This window comes from Puma concolor, chromosome D1 (genome assembly GCF_028749965.1).
Source record: "Puma concolor isolate L17-30 chromosome D1, mPumCon1.1.hap2, whole genome shotgun sequence".
Taxonomy (NCBI): Eukaryota; Metazoa; Chordata; class Mammalia; order Carnivora; family Felidae; genus Puma; species Puma concolor.
The window spans coordinates 1,510,664-1,535,065 of record NC_141676.1 but is presented as its reverse complement, the minus strand read 5'-3'; the positions used below and the strand labels follow the sequence as shown (position 1 = coordinate 1,535,065).

At 68.0% G+C, this 24,402-nt stretch overlaps 2 protein-coding genes across 3 annotated transcripts; one reads left to right on the top strand and one right to left on the bottom strand.

Moving 5' to 3' along the window:
* Positions 1–278: 278 nt before the first annotated feature.
* On the top strand, positions 279–19,381 carry TRPM5 (transient receptor potential cation channel subfamily M member 5). Its single transcript, XM_086676581.1, has 25 exons — positions 279–315; positions 3,345–3,415; positions 3,674–3,800; positions 4,676–4,856; positions 5,412–5,584; positions 6,990–7,173; positions 8,308–8,372; positions 8,534–8,725; positions 8,934–9,036; positions 10,192–10,310; positions 10,533–10,856; positions 10,928–11,068; positions 11,158–11,281; positions 11,518–11,663; positions 12,094–12,455; positions 12,555–12,813; positions 12,939–13,057; positions 13,247–13,379; positions 13,484–13,658; positions 16,229–16,382; positions 16,824–17,005; positions 17,315–17,447; positions 18,018–18,090; positions 18,400–18,454; positions 18,861–19,381. Exons 1-25 carry the CDS (start codon positions 286–288, stop codon positions 18,965–18,967), a joined length of 3,732 nt encoding a protein of 1,243 aa, XP_086532707.1. The 5' UTR covers positions 279–285; the 3' UTR covers positions 18,968–19,381.
* Positions 19,382–19,952: 571 nt separating this feature from the next.
* TSSC4 (tumor suppressing subtransferable candidate 4) lies at positions 19,953–24,320 on the bottom strand. 2 transcript variants are annotated; one of them, XM_086676583.1, is made up of 3 exons: positions 22,872–24,320; positions 21,344–21,455; positions 19,953–21,255 (listed from the first exon to the last, which is right to left on the bottom strand). In XM_086676583.1, the coding sequence occupies exon 3, from the start codon at positions 21,155–21,157 to the stop codon at positions 20,189–20,191; it is 969 nt and encodes a 322-aa protein (XP_086532709.1). In that variant the 5' UTR covers positions 21,158–21,255; positions 21,344–21,455; positions 22,872–24,320; the 3' UTR covers positions 19,953–20,188. The 2 variants fall into 2 exon arrangements, with proteins under 2 accessions (XP_086532709.1, XP_086532708.1); XM_086676582.1 differs by having other exon boundaries at positions 19,953–21,178.
* Positions 24,321–24,402: the final 82 nt, after the last annotated feature.

The following is a 24,402-nucleotide window of genomic DNA, read 5'->3' as shown; positions in this document are numbered from 1 at the left end:
TGGGGGGCGTGACCGCAAGCAAGGTGGCCTGGCAGCGACCCCCACGTGGGGCCCCCTGTAGCTGTGCCCGAGGTCAGGCCGGGAAAGGCTGGCCCTCAGTGCCGGGGCCGGGGGGTGGGCCTTTGGCCGCGGCAGGCGTGTGGGTCCGCTGTGCAGAGATCAGGTGGTGCCCGTGCCGGGCACGGCATTGGCTGCCCGGGTGCCAGGCGGAAGAGGAGGAGCAGAGAGCTGGCGGGCGGGCGCCCCGATGGGTGGCCTGCACTCTGCACCTTGGCCGGCAGCCGCATGCCAGGGCGCCGGGGAGAAGGCAGGCAGGTGGGTGCCCAGGCTGCCAGCCTCCAGGTGGGACGGAGTGGGGGCCCCGGCCACATCCCTCACTCTGGTCCCCGTCCCCTGGTCTGCAGCCTGGAGAGGATTCTGCCTTCCCGGGTGGTGGAGGACAGCCTCTCTGTCTGAGGCAGGGGGGTGGGAAGGGGGTGCCCGAAAGCCGGTGCTTGGGGCGGGTCCGGGCTGGCGGGTGGCCCCGAGGCCCCGGGCCCTGGAGTTTGGGGCAGCGTCTGCCCAAGCAGTCGGGAGAGGAGGCAGGGGCTCCCAGCGGCGCCTGTCTGGGCGGGGAGGCTCACCCACGCTGCCCTCCCCCGACCCACCGCCTCCACGCTTGGCCTCACACGGGGGACAGAAGGGCCACAGCACTGACCGCTGGCCTGCTGAGCTGGGTGGGGGTCTGTCTGGCGCCTTCTCTTTGCTGGTCTCTCCCTGCGACTCGTGGAGGAGGGGTTGGGCTCAGATGGTCTGAGGGGCTTGCCCGCAGTCACGCAGCTGGGGGAGGGGCTGGGCTGGGACCCCTGGGGCCTGGGTACCAGGCTGCGTCCACGCTGGGGCCGTTTTCCTGATGGCCTCTGGGAAGGGGTGGCCCTTTGCCCCCCAAGCGAGAGCCCCCAGGTCCCTTGCTGCCAGGGTTGGAGATTTTGCCTCCGTTTCCCCAACAAGGCGTGGGGTGAGATTCCGACCAGGGGTTGTACATACAGGAACCCCCTCCAGCTTCCCCGAACCCCCACACCCCTCTGGAAACAAGGACAGCTGCTCATGCAAATCTGGCCTCTTTGCATGGCCTTCCCTCTTGGAGGCCCGTTTGCCTGGAGCCCGGCACGGCCCTCAGGCTGGGGTGCGGGGTGCGGGGCGGTGGGTGTGGTCACAGCGAGGCAAGGCTGGCGTCCCACACTCCTGCTCAGGACCGCCTGTCCCATCGGGAGGACAGAGGGCCCGGGGAGGGAGGGAGGAGGAACTCCAGACGCTGCCTGCTGCCGTCCCCACCGGGTCCCCTCCCTGGGACTGCAAGCCCGAGGCTCACGGGGTTTGAGCACACCCAAGTTGTCCAGGCCCCACGCCCCCAAACGCTCACACACCCTGGGCTGTGTGCGTCCTGCTTACAGGGCACACGCCCAGATGCGGCCAGAGGGGACCCTACAGGGCGGCCGGCACCCCAGGCCCCTGGTGGGAGGGAGGTCTGTGCCCAGACGGCAGCCCCGAGGTCCCTGTCCTGCCCCCACCCTCCCAGCGAGGCACACACACTCTGCACCTCGACACCTGCACTTGGGGGTTGAGGAACGTCCCCGGAAACCCAGAATGTGACTCATCTGGAAATCGTGTCTTTGCAGGTGTAATTAGTGAAGGTGAGGTCACAGGGGGTAAGGTGGGCCCCTATCCAGTGACTGGTGTCCCTGCGAGACGAGGGACATTTGGACGCAGAGACACAGGACAGAGGCTGAGGCTGGAGGGACGTGGCCACAGCCCAGGGACACCTGGAGCCCCCAGGAGCCGGAGAGGGGGGGGGGGGACCCTCCCTAAAGCCTCGGGGGAACGCAGCCCTGCCACATTTCAGTTTGGCCCTCGGGCTCCTGAGCAGGGGGCACGCAGATCTAAGGGGCAGCTCTAAGCCACCAGGTCTGTTGGACTTGGTCACAGCTGCCCCGGTAATACCCACACATGGCCGGGCCTTGTCCCCAGACGCCAGCCTCCTATTAAAAGTCCATAATCCCCAGCTTGGAAAGGCCACATTCAAATCCAGCCCGGGTTCCTGCTCTGGGGGGTGGAAGTCAGGAGGATTTGCATCCCACCCGCCCCCAGGACACCAGCCCTGCCCAGACACATGGCGGCCCCGGCCTGGGGTCTGGCTCCAGCAAGGCTCGCCCGGCTCTGTGGGCCTCCGTGTCCACGGCGGCCGGAACAGAGGAGCTCACGGTGTGCATCTCCCAAATCGGGGCGTCAGGGGCCCGCACTCCCTCTGAAGCGTCGAGAGGGGGCCCTGCCTCGCTTCTTCCAGCGTCTGGGGCTCCGGGTATTCCTGGGCTTGTGACCTCATCGCTCCAGCCTCTGCCTGCGTTCGCTGGGCTCCTCCCTTTCTCTTATGAGGACACCAGTCACCGGGTCAGGGGCCACCTTAATGTCCTCTCTTAACGTGACCACGTTTGCAAAGACCTTATTTGCCCAGAGGGCCCCATTCATGGGGGCCGGGAGTTAGGACTTGGGCCTGGGTTTCTGGGGCACACGGCGGGGGTGGGGGAGGGTGTGAGGCTGTAGGTCCCTGTCAAGCCTGCGGGGCCGTGACCGCCACCGCTGCCCCTTCCTCTGTATGCCGGTGGCCCCTCTCCAAGACACAAAGGGTGGCCTGGCCGGGGAGCTGCCTTTTAGCAAGGGACGCCTCCCGGGGATAGAGGGCCGGTGGGGCCACCGTGGACAGGCTGGGGAACTGACTCAGCGGCAGGGGGTCTGCCGACGCCCCTACTTGGACAGGTGGCCGTGGACCCGAGGGTGGGGGAGACTGGCCAGGGCGGCTCACCTGTCCTGGAACCCAGGGCCCTTGGGCAGGGGCAGAGAAAACCAGGGAGATGTGGGCTGGGGGTGAGGGAGACACTGGGGGTGCCAGCAGTCAGGCAGGCCGTTGGGACCCAGCTCCTGGTCACATGGGCCAGTCCTGGGCCCCCAGCCTTCAGTCCCTGTCGAGTGGGGTGGAGCTGCTGGCCGCAGGGACATGGTCCGGATGCAGCGAGGGGCGCCTGGCCTGGGGGCGGGCCAGGAACGTGGGGGGAAGAGCTTGGGGCAGGGCCTTCCCCGCCCGGCCTCCTGGCAAGGAGAGGTGGTCCGTCACTCCCCCCACGCCATCTTCCCCCGGCCCCCCTCTCCCGGGGCCCCTGCACCTGAGCCGTGTGCACCAGCCTGACCCTCTCACCCGCATCCCCCCTCTGCCCAGGCACACCAGGGTGTCCATCCCCATCCGGGGGCCAACGGGGGCGCAGGGGACAGGCTTCTTGTCCAGAAGCCCAAGAGACTTTTGGGGTTTCTAGGACACCCCCCACCAAAGCCTGTGCAGAAGTGCTGACGGGAGAGGCCGGCCTGAGGCGCCCCGGGGTGGGGGGTGAGTAGTAGGGCCCGGAGCCGGGTGGAGGGGCTAAGATGCACCCCCACTCCCCACCCCACTGGGAAGGGGGTGCGTGGGAGGCTCCAGTAGCTGAAGCCGGGTTGCGAGGGGGCCTTGTGGACATCGTGGCGCGGCCCGGCCACTGGCAGGGGGGGAGGGGGGGTGGCCTCCCCAGTGAGGCCGCCGCTGGCGTCCTGCAGGGAGGGGGACAGGGTTTGCCTCTCACGCCCTCGGAGGTCGGCTCTGTCCCTGCAGAGAGGTCCTCATGTGGGGTGCCGGGGGTCCCTGCCGGGGAAGCCCCAGGGCTGCCGGACGTGGGTGGGCGCAGGACCTGTGCCGGGGCGAGATCGAATTCGGAGGGTCTGGGAAGAAGCGAGGCAAGGTAAGGGGCCGCCCCCGCCGCCCCCGCTGTGCTAAGGCTCGCCCCCCACCCCCCATGCTGAGCTCCCAGTCTCTCCCCAAACACTGAGCGCTGGGCGCCTGCTGCCCTCCAGAGCCTGGCCGATGTCAGAGCCTCCAGGACCCGACTCCAGCCCTCTGGCCCCCCGCCTCCCACCCCCATGCACAGCACGTCCAGGGCCCCTCCTCTGCGCGCCCCGCCCCACCCCGCCCCACCACGGAGAGGGAAGGGAGGCCTAGGCAGGAGTCAGGTGAAGGCCGGACCCACCTGCGCCCTGGCCGCCTGCTGCCACCCTGCATCTAAACGGGGTCGGCCTCTCTCCTGATGCTGGTTGCTCCCCACCTCCTTGTGACCCCCGTGCCAGCGCCCCATACCCAGTTTCTCTGGTGCCCCCATGCCCAGCAGCCCATACCCAGTTTCCCTGGTGACCCCATGCCCAGCACCCCCATGCCCAGCGCCACAGGTGCCTCCATGCCCAGTGCCCCCATGCCCAGCGCCCCATACCCAGTGCCCCTGGTGCCCCCTAACCCAGCACCCCCGTACCCAACACCCCATACCCAGTGCCCCTGGTGCCCTCATGCCCAGTGCCTCTGGTGCCCCCATGCCCAATGCCCCATCCCCAGTGCCCCTGGTGCCTCCATACCCAGCGCCCCCATGCCCAGTGCCCCATACCCAGTGCCCCTGGTGTCCCCAAACCCTGTGCCCAGTGCCCCCATGCCCAGCACCCCATACCCAGTGCCCCTGACGCCCCCATGCCCAGCACCCCATACCCAGTGCCCCTGACGCCCCCATACCCAGCACCCCCATGCCCACCCCCACACACACGCCCTGAGGCTGCAGGCCACCCTGCCCTGCAGTTCGTGAAGGTTCCGAGCGGCGTGGCCCCCTCCGTGCTCTTTGACCTCCTTCTGGCCGAGTGGCAGCTGCCAGTGCCCAACCTCGTGGTGTCCCTGGCGGGCGAGGAGCGGCCGTTCGCCGTGAGGTCCTGGCTGCGGGACGTCCTGCGCAAGGGGCTGGTGAAGGCGGCTCAGAGCACAGGTGAGGCCCCGCCAGGGCCCGACGGCCCGCACAGCCCGGAGCCCGTGCCCCGGCCACACAGCCCCCAGACCCTGCCCGGTGCCTCCCTCCCTGCAGCCTGCAGCGGGAGCAGCTTGGGGGATGCAGCGGAGGGGGGAGCCGGGGTCCCCCCCCGGGAGGCGCAGCCCACCCTGCGGGCCTCGGCAAGACGGCCCCCCCTGCACCCGCGCCCGAGGGCGGGCCCCCATCGCACCCTCCGCCTGCCTCAGGGGAGCCGCCTGCTGGACGGTCGTGGGGTCCAAACCCAGTTACTGGGCTAATTTATGTTCAGGCCCGCCGAGCCTGCAGAAAAGCCGGCAGAAGGATATGGGGTTTCCGAACCGCCTCACCGCGAGGTGACCGCTGTGCAGCAGAGGCTGCACACCCGACTAGGCCAGGGCCTCGTGATTCAGAACAACCTTCCCAGGCTCGGGTCGGGCCGACACCTGCAGGCGGTGGGGGGGGGGGGGGGGTGGCCTCGGCTCCGGCAGGCCTGGGGGCCCGAGCCCACCGGGCACACCGAGCCCCCTGCCCTAGGAGCCTGGATCCTGACCAGCGCGCTCCGTGTGGGCCTCGCCCGGTACGTGGGCCAGGCCGTGCGTGACCACTCGCTGGCCAGCACGTCCACCAAGGCCCGCGTGGTGGCCATCGGCATCGCCTCGCTGGGCCGCGTCCTGCACCACCAGCTTCTGGATGACGCCCGGGTAAGCGTCTGTCTTGGAGCGCCGAGCCGCCGGGCAAGTTGGGCCTGGGAGGCGGGGAGGGGCTCGTGGCCCCCAAATATACCCACCCCAGGGTAGGAGGTACGCCGAGGAAGCCACCGGTGCTCTCTCCGAGGCCGACCACACCCCACCATCTGGTTATTTGGCAAACCAGACACCCTCCACATGCCAGGCCTGCAATGGACAGAGTAACTCCTACACCGGGGGGCTCACAGGCTCAGGGAGTGAGGCAGGCACCCTGAAGGACCGAGATACTGAAGTGAAGCTGTGGGAGGAGCAGGAGAGGGAAGAAGGGGAGGAGGGAGAAGGAGGAGGAGGAGGAAGGAGAGGAAGAGGAGGGAGGGGGGAGGGGAAGAAGAGGGACTAGGAGGGAAGAGGGAGAGGAACGGGGAGGGGGGAGAGAGGAAGGGGAGGAGGGAGGAGGGGGAGGAGGAAGGAAGAGGAAGAGAAGGGGCTAGGAAGGAGGGGAGGGAGGAGGGGGAAGAGGAGGGGAGGGAGGAGGGAAGGGAGAGGAGGGAAGAGGGAGAAGGGGAGGGAGGAGGAGAGGGAGGGGAAGGAGACAGGAGGAAGAAGGAGAGGAGGAGGGTGGAGGGGAAGGAGGAAGGGAGGAGGAGTGAAGGGAGGAAGGAGGAGGGGAAGAGGAGAGGGAGAGGAGGGAGGAGGGGGAGGGGAAGAAGAGGGACTAGGAGGGAGAGGAACAGGGAGGGGAAAGAGAGGAAGGGGAGGAGTGGGAGGAGGAAGGAAGAGGAAGAGGTGGGGTTAGGAGGGAGAGGGCAGGGAGGAGGGGAGGGAGGAGGGGGAGGAGGGGGAGGAGGAGGGGAGGGAGGGGAAGGAGGAGGGAGGAGAAAGAGGAGGGGGAGGAGGAGGGAGAGGCAAAGGAGGAAGGAGAGGAGGGAAGAGGGAGAAGGGGAGGGAGGAGGAAAGGAGATGGAAAAAGGAGGAGGGGAGGGAGGGGAAGGAGGAGGGGAAGAGGAGAGGGGGAGGAGGGCGCGCCCAGCACACGGCCAGCAGGTGGCAGCATTGCTCAGGGAGCAGTGTGGGGAGGGGTCTGCCAGATTCGCAGCCAGCGCAGACCAGACATGGGGACCTGGATTCCAGAGCCCTGCCCAGGACTGGTTCCCAATGGACCCAGGCCCCATCCGGACACCGGCCCGCAAGCCTGGGTGACCCCGGCAAGTGGCCTCTGCTCCCCGCCCAGAGTCTGTCCGAGGCAGGGCCTGGCAGCCCCACGGCCCTGGTTCTGTCCAGAGGACCCACTGGCCGCCCCCCCCTCCCCCACCACGCCCCTGGGCCCCAGGCGCCGGCAGCCCGGCCCTCCCTCCCTCTGGGGGTGGGGACAGGCCTGGGCAGAAGAACCCTCATTTAGGGCTCACGGTGGGGGGGGGGGGTCCAGGAGGACAGCCTTGTCCACTACCCCGTGGACGAAGGCAGCAGCCGGGGCCCCCTCTGCTCCCTGGACAACAACCACGCCTACTTCATCCTGGTGGAGCCTGGGCCTCCCGGGAAGGGGGACGGGCCGACGGAGCTGCAGCTGAGGCTGGAAAAGCACATCTCGGAGCAGAGAACCGGCTATGGGGGTGAGACCTGTCCCAGGGCGGGTGGGAGGGGGGTGGTCATGGGGGCACGGGGTGTGCGCATTCCGGGCTGAAGGCACTGAGCGTGCCTGAGTGTGGAGACCTGGCCTCTGGGGGTCTGGGATGGGAAGCGGTCAGTGCGTTGGTGGGGGCGCAGCTAGGAGTTTGGCCCCGCCGGGCAGCGACATTCCTGCCGGATGAGAGAGTTGCTGGTTTGTTCGCCCGCCCGCCCCGGGGCTCCCCAGGGGCGGGGGTGGGGGGGCTCGGGGCTTGGGAAGGAAACGGATTTGCGAGCTGTGAAAGGCCTGGTTTCCTCTACCAGCCAAGCTAGCCACGAGGTACGCTGCCACCAGAGGGCGGTGTTGCCCAAGGAACGGATGTGACTGTGGCCAGAGGTGGGTTTGAAAGCTGGGTTTCTAGTATTAAGAAATACTAGTGCGTAAGTAAAATGTATACACACGATATACAACTGCCTACGATATTTATCAACAGCCTAAATATCTGCTAACTGAGTATTCTTTAAGAATAAAAACATGGTCGAGGCCGCATTTAGACCACGTCGGTGGTGGGGGGCTCCGGCTCGCTGAAGCCTGGACGGCACGCACCGGTCTGTCCTCTAGATTCAACGAGGAGGCCGCTCTGGGAGTCACAGGGGCCCGCTGCTCCCTGCCTCCCCAGCGTCCTCCCGCGTCGGGACTCTCGTTTCCGGCTAACGTTTGGGGGCGAAGCCGACCAAGGCCCCTCCCCTACTCTTTGGTTTGCTCCCGCGGGCCTGCAGGGCGATCGGCAGAGCTTTCTGCCATGACGGGAATAGAGGCGCTTGAAACGTGGCTGGTGCAGCCAGGGATTGAGTGTTTCACTTCACTTACGTTCCTCTGTGTCTAAATATCTGTGAGCGGCCTACTGGGCAGTGGGGTGCGGGGCTGACGTCCTTGTCCGCAAGCGAAGGGGCTCGTGTCTGTATGTGATATGCAGCCTGGAGCCCACACTTCACTAGAAAAAGCCTCCGGGCAGGTGTCTCCCTAGATAATGTTGGGGGTGATGGCCAGCGGCCTGGGTGCCCACCCCACGGGGAGGGTGCCAGGGTCCCCACTTGCTCGGACACCTGGGAGGACTTGGCCGGCGCTCTGTCTGCAGGCACCAGCAGCATCGAGATCCCCGTCCTCTGTCTGTTGGTCAACGGCGACCCCAGCACCCTGGAGGTAGGGCAGGGGAGGGAGGTGGGGGCCTGGCGGGAGCCCCCTGGCCGGCTGCGGCTTCCTGCGGGGCCCTCCCTGGCCTGGGACGGGTTGCCTCTGGCACATGGGCCCAGGGCGGCCCCTGAGCTGACTCGGGGTCCACTCTCCCCGCCACGCCGCCTCAGAGGATCTCCAGGGCCGTGGAGCACGCTGCCCCGTGGCTGATCCTGGCGGGCTCGGGGGGCATCGCGGACGTGCTGGCTGCCTTCGTGAACCAGCCCCACCTCCTGGTGCCCCAGGCGGTGGAGAAGCAGTTCAAAGAGAAGTTTCCCGGAGAACGTTTGTGCTGGGAGGACGTCGTGCACTGGACCCAGCTGGTAGGGGCCCCCCACAGGACGAGGCCCCCCTCCCGGGTGGGCCGCCCCCGGGGGAAAGTCCTGCTGGGCGTCTCCGTGCCTCCTGTCCACGAGGAAGGGCCCAGCCTCCTCCCTTCCCCAATAAAGTCTCCAAGCCCGCTCTGGCTTCAGGCCCCTGGCCTGCCCCCTGCCCCCAGGGCCACTCAGGGCCTTTGTCCCGGTGTCCCAGCTGCAGAACATCACCTCCCACCCACACTTGCTCACCGTGCACGACTTCGAGCAGGAGGGCTCCGAGGAGCTGGACACCATCATCCTGAAGGCCCTGATAAAAGGTGAGGGCGCAGGGGCAGGGGTGAGCGGGGGCGCCAGCTGTGCAGGGGCTGCTTCCCGCACCCGCCCCGTCCTGGGCCTCACCCTCCAGGATCTGACACGTCCATGGGGCCGGGCCACCGCCCAGGGACCACGTCAATCAGCAGCCAGGACTCCCGGGATGGCACGCCTCTGCTGTGCGTGTGCGTGCGTGTGTGCGTGTGTGCGTGTGTGCGTGTGTGTGTGCACGTGCTCATGCATGCACCTGTGTGCGTCACATGCGGGCGTGTGCCTGTGTGAGTGAGCGTGTGCCTGAGTGCCTGTGCCTGTGTGCGGGGCCCAGTGCTCGGTTTTCCAGCAGCACATGTAACAACACTGGAACGACACAGGGATGGCCCTGGCTTCTGTGCAAATTTGTCCAGTGTTCTGTGGTCGACAAGATTCAGTTTGACCTATCTTACTGTAATTTAAGAAACTGAAGCGTTCAATCCAGCGGCTTTTAGTACATTTGCGAGTTGTGCAACCATCCCCACTGTCTAATTCCAGAACGTTTGCATTGCCCCAAAGACAGTCTGGCACCGTTCAGTCACTGCCCGTTTCCCTGGCCCCCGGTGGCCACCGGCTCGCTTTCTGTGTGGACAGATTTGCCCCTCTGGGGCCCTTCCCATCCATGGGCTCCCGCCGTGGGCAGTGTTCGGCTCCCTCCTCTGAGCCCGTGTTTCTGAAGAGCATCCACGCTGTGGCCTGCTGGTGCCTCCCTGCTTTCCAGGGCCGAGGGACACTCCACGGAGCGGAGGGACCGCGTTGTCTCTCTCTGTTCCTCTATGACAGACACTGTGCTCTCCCTGCTGTTTGGCTGCCCCTCAAAAGGCTTTTCATGGTGGGGACACGCCGTGCCGAGGGCCTGACCTCGGGCAGCCAGACACAGACCCAGGCCGGGAGGGGCAGGGGGGCCGGAAGCTCCTCCAGACAGACCATCCACTCCCCCCGGCTCCACTCACCCCGTCCCGTCGGGGTCCCGGGAGCCAACATTTCTGCCGACAACCTTGCGACGCCGTGGGCCTCTCGCCGTCACTCAGAGGGCGTGACGCAGGCCATGGCTCCAGGGCTGTGTGTCCAGAAGACCACCGCGAGGGGCCCTGGGCTCGCCGCTCACCTCCCGCCCGCTCTGCCCGCAGCCTGCAAGAGCCACAGCCAGGAGGCGCAGGACTACCTGGACGAGCTCAAGCTGGCCGTGGCCTGGGACCGCGTGGACATCGCCAAGAGCGAGATCTTCAACGGGGACGTGGAGTGGAAGGTGCCCGCCCGCCCACCCGCCGGCCGACGCCTCCGGAGCCTCGCCTCTGGCCAACACAGGGGCGAGCGCCGAGTTGAGGGCCTGGGGGCAGGCGGCGGCCCCGAGGGCCGCCGGCGGGGGCCCCTTCTGCCCCACGCGGCCGAGGGGGGGGGGCAGGGAGGCCACGCCTCCCGCTCACTCGGCCCCTCTCCCCGCCCCGGGCGTGTCGGGTGGCGGCCCCAGTCCCGCGACCTGGAGGAGGTGATGATGGACGCGCTGGTGAGCGACAAGCCCGAGTTCGTGCGCCTCTTCGTGGACAACGGCGCCGACGTGGCGGACTTCCTGACGTTCGGGCGGCTGCAGCAGCTGTACCGCTCGGCGCCCCCCAAGAGCCTGCTCTTCGACCTGCTGCGGCGCAAGCACGAGGAGGGCCGGCTGACGCTGGCCGGCCTGGGCGCCCAGCAGGCCCGCGAGCCGCCCGAGGGCCCGCCCGCCTTCTCCCTGCACGAGGTGTCCCGCCTGCTCAAGGACTTCCTGCACGACGCCTGCCGCGGGCTCTACCAGGCGGTGAGCGGGCCCGGGCCGGGCGGGGCGCAGCGGGGCGGGGCCACCCTGACGCTGACAGCCCGGTCCCACAGGAGCGGGGCCCGGCCGGGCGGCCCGAGGCCCGGAAGGGGCTGCTGGACCTGAACCGAAAGAGCGAGAACCCGTGGCGGGACCTGTTCCTCTGGGCCGTGCTGCAGAACCGCCACGAGATGGCCGCCTACTTCTGGGCCATGGTGGGTGGGTCCCTGACTGGGGGGGGAGGGGCGGGGGGAGCCGGGCAGGGGCGGCGTGGTGGGCGGCCTCCTCAGACCCCGTCTCCCAGGGCCAGGAGGGGGTGGCCGCCGCTCTGGCCGCCTGCAAGATCCTCCGTGAGATGTCCCACCTGGAGGCGGGGGCCGAGGGGGACCACGGCGGGAGCGAGGCCAAGTACGAGCAGCTGGCCCTGGGTGAGCCACCGGCCCGGCGGGGTGCAGCGGGGCTCTGGGCGGGGCCCTGGGCACACACCGGGTCCTGCTACCCCTCGGGACGTTTGGGGTGACTGACGGGGGAGGGAAGGGCCCTGGGCAGGTCGGGCGGGCAGGCCTCGGCAGCCCCCGGGGGGGGGGGGGGGGCGGGGGTGGGTGCAGGGCAGAGGAGGGAGGGGGCGCATGGGCGAGTGCGGGCGGCCGGCGCCCTCGGGCAGGCCTCTTCTCTGAGTGCTACCGCAGCAGCGAGGACCGCGCCTTCGCCCTGCTGGTGCGTCGGAACCGCTGCTGGAGCAGGACCACCTGTCTGCACCTGGCCACCGAGGCCGACACCAAGGCCTTCTTTGCCCACGACGGGGTGCAGGTGAGGGTCTGGCTTCGGGGAAGGCCGTCAGGGGCAAAGCGGACGGCAGACGGGAGGTGCCCCGGGAGCCCCCCTCCGCCACTCTCCGTGTCCATGCCCCCCCACCCCCCCCCCCCCGCTCTCCATGTCCTGGCCGTGCAGGGCAGGGGCTGCTCGCTTCCTGGACGGCACCTGCCTGGCTGCCTTCTTGTTGTCGCCAGCCCTTTCTCCACTTGGGGTCTCAGCAGAAGTGCTACCTCTTCAGCTCAGCCCTCCCAGACCCCAAAACCCGGCCTCCCCGTTGAAGGTTGTCCCCACCAGGACGGATGGCGGGCGGGTGGGGGGGGGGGGACAATGCTTCAGCTGAGCCTTGACGGGCACGCCCGGTGCCCGGCCCAGCATGGGCAGAGGTGTGGGGGGGGGGGGACCGGAGGTTGTGCCTTTATTTCAGGCTTTCCTGACCAAGATCTGGTGGGGGAACATGGCCTCGGGCACGGCCATCCTGCGGCTGCTGGGGGCCTTCCTCTGCCCGGCCCTCATCTACACCAACCTCATCACCTTCAGGTCTGTTGGGTGCGGGCAGCCGCCGGGGGCGGTGGGGGGGCCCCCACTGGCCAAAGACCCCGCCCACATCCCTCCCCAGGGCCCCCTGCGCTTCCTTTGCTGGCTGGGTGCTCTGGTGCCCTTCCCGCGGGCCCTGAGGGTGCCCCGTGCTCACAGCGAGGAGGCCCTGCTGAGGACGGTCCCCGAGGGCCTTCAGGAGCTGGACGGCCTGGACTCAGAGAGGAGCCTGCTGTGCAGCCCGGGCAGCCGGTGAGGGCCGTGGGGCGGGCCGGCCAGGGGGCTGGACTCACTCCGCGGGGCCCCTGCTGCTGGCCTCACCGCCGTCCGTGGTCTCTCCTCACGGTGCAGGCGGGACGCGCTGACCGGGGCACCAAGGGCTCGGGGTGACCGAGGTCCACGTGCTGCCTTCCTGCTGACGCGCTGGCGGATGTTCTGGGGGGCGCCCGTGACCGTGTTCCTGGGGAACGTGGTCATGTACTTTGCCTTCCTGTTCCTGTTCACCTACGTCCTGCTGGTGGACTTCAGGCCACCTCCCCGGGGGCCGTCTGGGCCCGAGGTCACCCTGTACTTCTGGGTCTTCACACTGGTGCTGGAAGAGATCCGGCAGGTCAGTGGTGGGCCCTGCGCCCCCGCCTGCCCCCCCCCCCCGCTCCCACTGGCCTGGACGGGGCGGGGCGTCCCCGGCCAGCTGTCAGTGGACCGCCCGCCCCTCTGCCCTCTGCCCTCTGCCAGGGATTCTTCACGGACGAGGACACGAGTCTGGTGAAGAAGCTCACCCTCTACGTGGAAGACCACTGGAACAAGTGCGACATGGTGGCCATCTTCCTGTTCGTCGTCGGCGTCACCTGCAGGTCTCTGGGGCCCAGAGGCCTGGGATGCGGGCCCCTCGGGTGGGCCGCTGGGCTGGCCGGCTTCAAGACGAAGCCTCGGAAGGCCTCAGAAGGCCCGGCTTGTCCTTGGCCCCCATGCTGTGTGTCCTGGGGGAAGCTCCTTCCCCTCTCTGGGCACTAGCGGCACCCCCAATACGGCCCCCACCCCAGGATGCTGCCCTCAGTGTTTGAGGCGGGTCGCGCGGTCCTCGCCGTGGACTTCATGGTGTTCACGCTCCGACTCATCCACATCTTCGCCATCCACAAGCAGCTGGGCCCCAAGATCATCATTGTGGAGCGGATGGTGAGCCCCAGGTCCCGCCTGGGGGCCGGGGTGGGGGAGCTGGTGAAATAGCGCCCCCCCCCCCCCAGCCAGGCGGCCGCTAACACTCTCCGTTCTTCCCCCAGATGAAGGACGTCTTTTTCTTCCTCTTCTTCCTGAGTGTGTGGCTGGTGGCCTACGGCGTGACCACACAGGCCCTGCTGCACCCCCACGACGGCCGCCTGGAGTGGGTTTTTCGCCGCGTCCTCTACCGGCCTTACCTGCAGATCTTCGGGCAGATCCCGCTGGACGAGATCGATGGTCAGCACGCAGCCTGCCTGAGGGGGGGGGGGCGTGTCCCTGAGCCAGCTGGACACAAGATCCCCTGCTTCCTACGGTGCTGTCAGATGGGGTCCAGTTTACGGAGCCTCCTTTCAGAAGACTCTGGACGTGGGGCCCTTGAGAGGAGCCGGCTGAGATGGCGAGGCCCCTGAGGACAGTCCCCAGGCCCCACACACCTGCACAGGGTCGGGCCCAGCCCAGGGGCAGCTCCGGGAGGACTTTTGTTGGTCACAGAGACCTTTCCCTGTGGGCCCCAGACTGGAAACTGAGGCACCAGGAGGCTGCAAGGCAGCCTCTGCTGGGGGGCCTGGAGGCCGGCCTGCTTTGGGATGGTTTGTGCCAAGGCAGGTGCCGCAGGGGCAGGGCCGAGGCCATTCCCGTCCGTCTGCAGGCGGCCTCTGTGCAGGGCCGAGGGCCAGCCAGCATAGGTTCTGAGACTGTCCCAGGACCGTGGGGACGGTGCGGGAGGCAGAGCCGCTCCGCCGCGGGGGCTGGTAGGTGTAGGGGAGCCCTGGCTTGGGGGGCAAGCCCCCGACACGGCTGGGACTCGGTGAGGAGGGGGAGGAGAGGGAACCAGCCCCTCCAGGACAGTGAGCCAGCACCGGGGGCCGTTCACTCAGGCTGGTGCCGGACCAGGGCCACCGGGGCTCCAGGGTGCCCCCGGGCACATGGTGTCTAAGGCCGGGCCCCAGCCGCCGGAGCCAGTGAGACGAGGTCGGGTGCCCGCCACACGCACTGAGTGTCTGTCAGTGGGGTGAGAGTGTGAGGGGAGCGGACCTGAGCCGCCAAGATGGGGAGGGGCGTTGCCACCGTGGAAACCGGCTAACTGGGGTGTTCTGAAAGCCCCTTTCCTTGGACTATTTTCTTAGCACCACCTCCCTCCTCCCTGCCCCCCCTCCACCGCCCAGCTGGGATTCCTTTGCTCATCCGGAGTGCTCCAGGCCCTGCCCAGCCCTGTACTGCAGGGACCCTCTGGAGGAGGGCAGGGGTGGGGTCACTCCCGGGGCCACCGGGGGAGGGCAGAGGTTGTGCAGACTTCCGGGGGTGGACGGTCCTAGCCCCGGGGGCTGCCTTGGGAAGGTCTGAGTGCAGGCTGTGGCACGAAGTCCGTGACTGGGGCCAGGTCGGGGCACAGCCCACTGTGCAGGCCCCTTCCCCTCCCAGGGCCTGGGCTTCCCGTCTGCTCAGGCCTCTGGGCCACACCACCACGTGGGGCAGGGCTGTGGTGGTTCACTAACGTGTGCACCCTGGGGTCCTGGAGCCCAGAGCGCGCCCCCCCCCCCCCCCACCGCCGTCCGGTCCCCGTGTGCCAGGAGGGAGCCCTGGGGCGGAGCTCCTGGTCTGGCCTCCAGGCCCATGGACGCTTTAATTTCCAGCCTGGCCTCATGGTGCCTCTGAGAGTCACAGGGGTCTCACTGCTCCCGAGCCTGGGCGCAGGGGAGAGACGAGGGTCCGGAATCGGCCCTGAGCAGATACAGGCCAGGGCAGGGCAGGGTCTGGGAAGATGCTGCTTCCCCACCCCCTTCTGCACGCTCGCAGCTCACCGTGGGCTCTTGGCACAGACTGACTTGGGGGACATTAGGAGAGGGCCTCCCCCCAGAGAGGGAGCCACGGACACACGAAAACAGCCCCTGCCGGCCCGACACATGTGCACAGTGGGGACACGGGCACACAGGTGTAGACAGAGGGACAGAGGCCCCCAGTGTCACCTGGACTCGGTCACGGAGCAAAGATCAGGAGGGGCAGCCACAGAAACACAGCCGAACGTGCGGGCGTGTGCAGCGTCCACACGGGCACGCGCACATACACGGCCTGCGTGCTCACCCACTGATATCTGCCCTTCCTTCCTTGCCTCCCATCCCATGAGCGTGAGGAGGGGACTGGCTGGTGAGGGGCCAGAGGTGTGATCCTCGGGCCCCCCAGGGCGTGCCTGCCCAGGGCGCAAGGCTCAGCCTGCTCCCAGACCCAGCATTCACTCCCACTGCCCGGAGAACATTCTTTGAGCTGGCATGGCCCAGAGATGCCGTGTCCACGGTGCCTGCTGCAATCAGTGCCAAGGGCGGCCTGGCCAGATGAGCTCTGGAGGTGATGCAGACTCGCCCCCCCGGCTGGGTGCCATGTGACAGGCCTTAGTGTTATAAAGGCCCTGAGAAGTCCTGCAGGGGGAGACACGGTCACCCGTGTCTAGGGCAGCTTTCTCCAAACCAGCTTTGAGCACAGCCTTTGGTGTGGGGAGGTGGGGAATCCACACAACTACCAGCAGAAACTGGGGTCCTCTGTGCCCACTTGCCAAACGGCCTGGCCATGACCCCAGTCAGGTGGAGGTGGAGAGTGGACCAGTGCCCCCAGGCTGACCATCCATCCGGTTTGACAGGACTGGGGTGTCCTGAGACGGGAACTTTCAGTGCTAAACCAGACAGTCCCCCCGTCAACCGGGACAGCTGGTCTCCCGGCCTGCCCCCCGGGGGCCCTAGCCCTAGGGGGAGGCCCTCCAGACCCAAGGGTGCCCCTGTGGCCGCGCCGCCCCCACCACACCACTCCCGTTTCAGAAGCCCGCGTGAACTGCTCCCTACACCCCCTGCTGCAAGAGGGCTCGGCCTCCTGCCCTAACCTCTATGCCAACTGGCTGGTCATCCTCCTGCTGGTCACCTTCCTGCTGGTCACCAACGTGCTGCTCATGAACCTACTCATCGCCATGTTCAGGTGCCCCTCCCCCACCCTCCCCTCGTGGGCGCCCCCAGGCCCGGCTGTCCCGGCCCAGACCTGCTCATCCCTCCGGCCCGGGGGCTGCGGGGGTCTCTCCACCCCCGGGAGGGGCTGGGGCCTGTGTGGGGAAAGGCCTGAGTGTGAGGGGTCACCCCAAACACCGGCTCCCCTTCCGCCGGGCCCCGGCTGCAGGCGGAGGGAGGGCAGGGCCCCGAGGAAGGGAAGGTCAGGGGGCGGGTCGTCCCCTCTGGAACCAGAGGCCCGGGCTTGTCCAGGAGAGCGGAAGGGGGCCTGAGTGGACTCCATTCCAGACACACCCGCAGAGGGAAGTCAGTGATCTGAGACGATCACAGAAGAGGGTGCCCCCCGGCTCTGGCAACAGCTTGGGAGGAGAGGGGGTGCCTGTGCGTCCCCGTCACCCACACGCCGGCCCCACAGCTACACGTTCCAGGTGGTGCAGGGCAACGCGGACACGTTCTGGAAGTTCCAGCGCTACCACCTCATCGCGGAGTACCAGGAGCGCCCTGCCCTGGCCCCGCCCTTCATCCTCCTCAGCCACCTGAGCCTGGCACTCAAGAGGCTCTTCCAGAAGGGGGCTGAGCAGAGGCGGGCACGCCTGGGTGAGGCCGCAGGGCTGGACCCGGCCGGCCGCCCCGGACTGCGGGGGGGGGGGGGACGGGGGGTATGGGCGATGTGCCCAGTGGGCAGGTGAGGAGAGGCCGCGCCCCCTCCCTAACCCCCCCCCCAACCCCCAGAGCCGCTGGCACGGGGCTGAGCCTGGAGTTCTCTGCAGGGGGGCCGTCCCCCTCTCTCCACCTCACAGCCCGGGCTAGCCGTGGTGACTGAGGCCCGCTGCCCTTGCCCTGGGCTCCCCTGGCCCCGAGGCCCACCAGGCTCTGGCCGAGCCTGTGCCGCCCCGACCTTCCCAGAGAGAGACTTGGCGGAGCCCCTGGACCAGAAGGTGGTCACCTGGGAGACGGTTCAGAAGGAGAACTACCTGAGCAGGCTGGAGAGACAGAGAAAGGACAGCAAGGAAGAGGTTCTGAGGAAAACCGCCTACAGGTGTGCAGGTGCCCCGGGACCCCCGGCCTGGGGGCAAGCGTCTGCGTCCCCTGCAGCACCTCCCAAGGGAGGGCCGGACCCCGAGTGGGGCGTGGGGTGTCGGGCCCTCTCCTGCCCGTCACTTGAGGGCAGGGGGCCCTCACCCGCAGCCCTGCACCTGCCTGAGCTGGGCAGACTGAGGCTGGCAGGGGCAGGAGCCTGGCCTGCCCTGCTTTTGGGGGACGGGGGGGGGCCAACACAGGGGGTGTCCTCCCAGCTCTGGGGTCTCCCGAGTGGAACTCCTCCCCCCGTCCTCTGGGTCTCCCCCCAAAATGGTCCATCCCAGCTGTCCAGGCGCCCGCGGCCCCTGCCTGCCTTTGTCCCCACGTCTTGCCCCCGCGGAACTCAGCCCCCATGGAGCTCCCAGGGAGGACTCAGAAGGGCTCTCTGTACCCAGATCTGGGAATGAGAGAAAAGGGCATCCCACCCAGAGAGGGTTCAGGGACCCCAAACCCACCCAAAGGGCCTCAGGGGAGGATGGGGAGCATCTGGGAATTTGGAGCGCCCTCTACCGACCAGCTTCTGCCACAGGGTGGACATCATGGCCAAGTACCTCGGGGGGCTGAGAGAGCAAGAAAAGCGCATCAAGCACTTGGAGTCACAGGTAGACAGGGAGACCTCGTGCCCTTCTCCTGGGAGGGGGCCCTCACCCGCAGCCCTGCGCCCAGGGCAGGCTGAGGCCCTGCGGAGGTCCACTACCCGGTCCCTGTCCCCACAAGCAACTTCAGAGACACTGTGCCCTCCCTGGAGAGGGTTCTGGAAAACACATGCCCTCCCTGGAGTGGGTCCTGCACTCAAGACCCCTCACTGTCCACACTCCACACCCACACCCCTTCCCTCAGGCACAGCCAGCAGAGGGGAGGGTCACGGGGCAGCAGGGCCTGGGGCTGCCCCGGACGCCTCTCTCCTCCAGGTCGACTACTGCACAGTGCTCCTGTCCTCCATGGCCCAGGGCGGCTCCTACCGGAGTAAGTGGGGTGTGGGGAAGGCAGAGGGCGGGGAGGGGCACAGGCTGATATGCAGATGGGTGGAGGGCTGTCGCTGTGCCCCGTCGCTGCCTTCTCTGGGTCTCTGCTTCTCCCTGTCCTGGGAGGGGACTGGCCCAGCTCTCCGACGGCCCTCGGCTGGCCACAGTCCTTAGGGTGGGGCAGGTACCCTCTGCCGAGGCCCATCGACTCAGCCAGGCGTGAGGGCTTGGCCAGGCCGACTCCTGGAGGCCCTGCCTGGCAGCACGCAGGCCCCCGCCCTGCTTCCCCAGCCCTCAACCCAGAGCCACCAGGTCTGTCCCCTGTTCACAGTAATGAGCTACCTCTCCCTTCCCCGGGCCCGCCCCACCGGACACCCAGCAGCTGAGGGGTCTTCCTTCCTCACCAGACTCTCAGAACACCGAAGACGGACACCAGCAAGCCTCTGCCGGGCGCAGAGAGGGCGTGGGCAGCGGGGGGCACCCAGAGGCTGGCCGGCTGCTCTCAGACACCTGAGCATTTGGACTGTCGGCGCACCGGGCCCACCTCTCCCAGAGCCCCGGCCTGGCCCTCTGGCCCAGACCAGGATGGGCAGGCGGGAACGTGGCCCTTAGCTGGCCGTCCTGGGCCCCTGAAGATACACTGAACTGCCCCTCGCTCTGGTGGAGCCCTCAGTGGGCTGTGGCTCGAGTGGCCTTGTCAAAAGGAACCACTCCTTGCCCTGCCTGGCACCTTCCCAGGACCTCCCTCCACCTGGGAGCATGGTGGGCCCTCTCCCAGGCCGGTGGAGAGCCCCGTGGGTCCCCATCCCGAACCGCCCGGCCTGGGCTGACAGCACTTGCTGAGTGCCGTGCCTGAAGCACCTCCCGTCTGTTGGGCAAGTCTCCCACCCACCCTGTGTTACCCGCCAAAACACGGATTTATCCAGAACATTAGTGGCTGCTTCTGCCCTTTAGCACCGGGGCCAGTGTTTACTACGCTCGTGGGCTCACACCCCGCACGCCCCTAACTGCTCACGTGGCATGGTGAGCGCTGGACTGTGTCTGGCCTGGGCGACGGCCCCGGGACACTGCCCCCAAAGCTGTTCCATCTTAAGAGAACACAGCCACACCAAGCCAGTGAAGGCCGCGGGACAGTGGACACGGGTATACCTGGGGGTCCTGTCCTGTGGGGTCGGGGTCCAGGCTCCTGTGCTCCCCCCCAGCTTCGGTGAGCGGCTCAGGTCGGTCCCCGCTTCCTTCCTTCCCCTCTGGGGGCTTGGCAGGCTGGCCGATCTCCACTAAGCCCCGTACCAGGCACAGGGGGTACGTGCTTGCTCCTGTCTGCCTTCCCTGACACCTTCAGGGGGCAGATGTGCTGCTGCGGAACCGAGCGTCAATTTATAAATCCTGTGTCCCCTTGACACCGAGTTGGGGGGGCTCACGTGAGGGGGCAGGGAACCTGTATGTGGCGGACGGCAGAGGAGACCCTAAGGTGAGGGTCTATACAGAGATACAGAGTCTGAGGAATACCCACGACCTTTACTGTTGCCCCACAAGGTGGGCAGGGCTTTTGCCATCCGCAGGCAAGCTGTCTGCTTCAGAGACCACTCCCCTGAGCCTCCCCCCCGCCCCCCGCCCCAGGACGCTGGTCCCTCCTATTAGCAGCCTGCAGGCTCCCTTCCGAAGGCGGGCAGTGACCCCGGCCGCCCCCCTCCGCCAGCCTGGTCAGGGAACATCAGCCGAACAGGCTCTTCTCTCAGACCTCAGCACCCGGGGCCTCGGGTCTGTTCTTGTTCCGGAAATGGTCTCTGCTCCGCTTCCTGCTGCCATGGAAGCCAACGGTCTCCACCACTGGAGGCCCGGCTTCTGACCCAGCGGGGGCAGCCCCCCGGAGCAAGCCCACGTCCTGAAGGTCCCCGGGGGCGCTGCTCTGCTCCTCAGCCTCGGGGCTCCCAGGCCCCGCCAGGTGGGCCAGCTCCACTGGACCCTCGCCCCCTGCCGCTCCCAGGTTCCCAGGGGCAGCCCCGCCTGGCTCTCCTGCCTTCCTCAAGGCCCTCTTCCTCTCAGGTCTGGCTTCGCCCGCCCGGGCCGGTTTGGTGAAGACGACTCTCCCCTCCCCGCAGCTGGAGGGGTCCTGGTTGAAAGAGGGTGTGTAGTCACCAGGGACGGCCAGGCTCTTCGAGCCCAGGAAGGCCAGCGCGGCGGCCCGATTGCTCTGCTCGCTGGCCTCGGCCACGTTTTCCAGGCTGTACTTGGTCCAGCGCTCGGGGTGGGCCACGTAGTCAGGGACGGGGGGCCGCTTCGGGAGGGCAGGGCTCTGGCCGGCTCCGCCTGGGCCCTCCGCCGCAGGCTGGCTTGAGGGCGCCGGTGGCCGTGCGGAGTCCCCACTGTCACCGGGCAGTAGCTGCCTGGCTGCCCCCTCCAGACAGTCGAAGATGTTGTGGCTGCGCCGGGAGAAGGTGGAGCTCGTGTCCCTCAGGTGGAACGGCTGCGCCGAGGCCGAGGCCGAGGGGCGGCCCCTGAGAGGCAAAGCGGGCTCATCGGGGTCTGAGTCCCCCTGGGCCTCCCAGGGCAGCACCCCCGGGGACACAGCCGCCATCTCAGCACTGCCAGGCAAGCTGAAGTCAGAGTCTGAGTCGCTGAGGGACACGGTGTCAGAAGGCAGGGTGTCATACTCTGTCCCCTGCTCAGCCTCCAGGGGCTGTCCTGCCCCTGCCTCAGCCATGTGTCCCAGGGCACACCACACCTAGACCAAAACAGCCCAAGTTCGTTTCCGACGATCGCATGCGTTTAGGACACGTCCGCCCTGTAGACCCACTGTCCCTAGGCAGGCGGCAGGATCAGCGTTAAGAATGGTGTCGTCCAGAGGAAGGGACCGAGGACCCCCGCCCCCTGAAAGCCCTCCTCTCACCTCCCCTGTCTGAGGGTCGCCGTGCAGACACCGGCGTGCTGGCACAGGCCCCTTGCTGGCACAGGCGTGGTGGCCTCAGTCCGGCTCCTTTCAGCTGCTCCACTGTAGTGGGCTGTGGGGGGAGGAGGGCCAACCATCAGATCAGACAGCAAAGGTGCAGAGGTGGTGCCACAACCCCAAGGGGCAGTCCCAGGTTTGCGAAGCCCCGACAGAGGCCAGGCGGAGAGCAGGTCCTTGGGAGCTAAGCCCGGGGAGGGGGGGTGGGTAGGCAGAGCCGGGCCTGAACCTGGGGAAACACAGCCTCCGCTTCACGAGACCGCTCTCACCAAGCAGGCTCACTTACTAACCACAGGGCACAGCACGGAGCACAGTCCTCAAAGACTGGGCCACCCGCCTGGTCCAAGGCAAGGGGGTCTGCTCCCGACTGCTGGGAGATGCCCTGGGAGCTCCACAGGGGTCTGCGCCAGGTCCTTGGCACCTGAGGGTCAAGCTCTCAGGGAGCTGGGGTGTGGATCACCACCAGGAGCAGCCCTGCTGGGCAGAGGCAAGCCCGCAGCAACCTCCAGCGCTGTTTCCCCGGTAACCGCCCCCACACACCTCCCCCTCCCCAGCAGAGCAGTGCTGCCCACACTCGGCACTCATTCAGCGGCCAAGCGTGGCCAAGCAGGGCACCTAGCAGCTTTCACGGCCAGGCTCAGAGGACAGCCCAGCCTCACCCACCCATCCACCGACTCCTCCCCACCAAGCCTCCGTAGCCCAGGGTGACCCGCTGTCGTGCACCCACGAGAGACCAGGCAGGTAGGTGGACCCGGAGTGGCCGCGAGTGCCCCACGCCAGATCAGACACAGATGAGATCTCCATCGCTCTGGGGCATGACTCCCACAGTGAAAGAACAACTCCAGGAGAGAAAGGGAGCACGGGACACACGCCACCGACGTGTTTCACAGCTGGCAGGGCCGGCCAGGGAGAGATCACCTGCCAGTTGCACACACTGCTGCAGGGGAAGCTCGAGTTCCCACCAGACTCCTGCTTCCCAAATTCGCTCTCCCGGCGTCCACACGGCCGGGGACTCCACCGCGACCCAGAGAAGTAGCCTGACCGGCGGGGCACTCCAGGGGGAGATGGGGACAGAGACCCGCGAGTTCTCTGCGGACTTGGTGAGCTCAGCGGAGGCAGGGCCGAGTCCAGGCTGGGGGGCGTGGGGCTGCGGGGTCGGGGGCCTCCGAGGGTCCAGGGCCTGGGCAGGCCAGCTCCCAGGGAGCGGGACCGGGGTTTCCTCGCCGCGCTCTCTCCCCCTTGGAAGCAAACCCTTGGCTTTCTCCGCTCTATGGGCCCAGCAGGCTCTCCGTGTCGGGGGCCTGGGCGGGCCAGCGTCCGGGCCTCACGTGGCTCGGGTCCCAGGGCCCAGGCCGTCTGGCACGGGAGACACGGAGCACATTGGGGTCTCCGGGGTCGAGCCAGTAGGCTGTGGACGACGGTCTCCCAGAGACCCGACCGTCAGCGCCACCCTCCCTCGCCTCAAACCTACCGGCTCACCGCCACCTGGTGGCCTCCATTTGGCGCCGCGCTCGGCTCTCTGGGAAACCGAGTCTTCCGCTGGCCCAGCGCCGCGGCGTCCGCAGCTAGGGAACTACATCCCCCACAAGGCCCTGGGCCGCTACTCGCGAGGCCTGTTGGGCCGCTACTCGCGAGGCCTGTTGGACCGCTACTCCAGAGGCCTGTCGGGCCGTGGAGTCCCTACGCATGCGCCCTCGCTTTTCTCCTTTGCCACCCCTCCCCGGAAACGGCGGCGCTCCTTCGCGCAGAGCCGGAATTGATTAAGGAAACGAGGGAGGAGGGAGAGGCAGCACTGTGACTCCCAGAATGCTCGAGGGCTAACGGCCAGCTGCGCGTTCCCAGGGCCCCAGCGCCACCTGTCGGAAGCTGCGAGCACAGTGGGCGCCTCAAGCCGGAATCACGTTATCGCGCACGGCGCTGTTACCGGGCACTTCCGGTCCGGCCGGAAGCCCGCGGCCGCGCCCCTCGTGGGTCCCGGGAGCGGTGCTGGGGCCGGGCCGGCGCTGGTCTCAAGCTCCAGGCGGGCGGGGGAGTGGCGGCCTGGCCTCGCCTGCCCACCGCGATGGCCTGGCTGGCCGCATGCGCCCGGCCCACCCTGCGAGCTCTCCACGGGTCCCGCCCCTCCCGGGGCTGCAGTCGTGGGGTCGCGGGAAGCCCAGGGACCTCTTGTCCCCAGGGCCGCCCTCCGCAGCCCCTCAGGAGCGGCGGTCCTGGCCCCCGGCACGCACCGCACCAGCACCCGGGCCAGGACGCTCCAGGGGCCGTGCTGCGCAGGGGGGCTCCTTGGGCCACCCTGTTCTCCCAGCGACCCTCCCTGGCACACAAGGCAGAGGGGTGTGACAGGAGGGGCCAGACCCACTGAGACCCGGTGGCCCCCGAAGGAGGCAGCTCCGAGCCCTCACCGTGAATCCCAGCCAGACCCTTGTGGCCCCCAAGGGGTCAATTTAGCACACACCAGGCTGGTGCCCGCGCTCAGCTCATGGTGACATCACCCGGCACGCGGGGTGTTGAGTGGGGGGAAGCAGCCTGACCCCACAGGCAGCTGGGCCTCAGTCCACCTCGCTGGGTCGGGTGGGTGCCCTCATTCAGTGTCTGAGATCTTCCCCTCTAGCCCCTGCAAGATGGAGCTTAGGCCCGGAGCTGCCCTGCCTCTCCAGGGAATGCTTACGAGGGAGCAGCTAGGCAGGCCAGGAACAGACCCTTAGACGCGTGTCCTCCACAGAGCTATCTCCCAGGAGGAGGGGCAGTGTGGCAGCCCCCTACCCCAAACACATCCTATACCCCGCTATCTGGCTGCCCTGTTCAGCTGCTTGCTCTGGGTGGTGGTAGACCAGGAGTAGGTGGGGGAGGGAGGTTGGGGGGAAGCTGTTGAAGGTGGCACAGGGCCCACCAAGGGGGCACCTGCTGTGGGGAGTGCTCTCCGGGGGTCCCATCACCGCCCACCAGCAGGTTGGCAGCACACCCTGGGCCCAGCAAGGTCCGCAGAGCTGAGCCTCACGAGC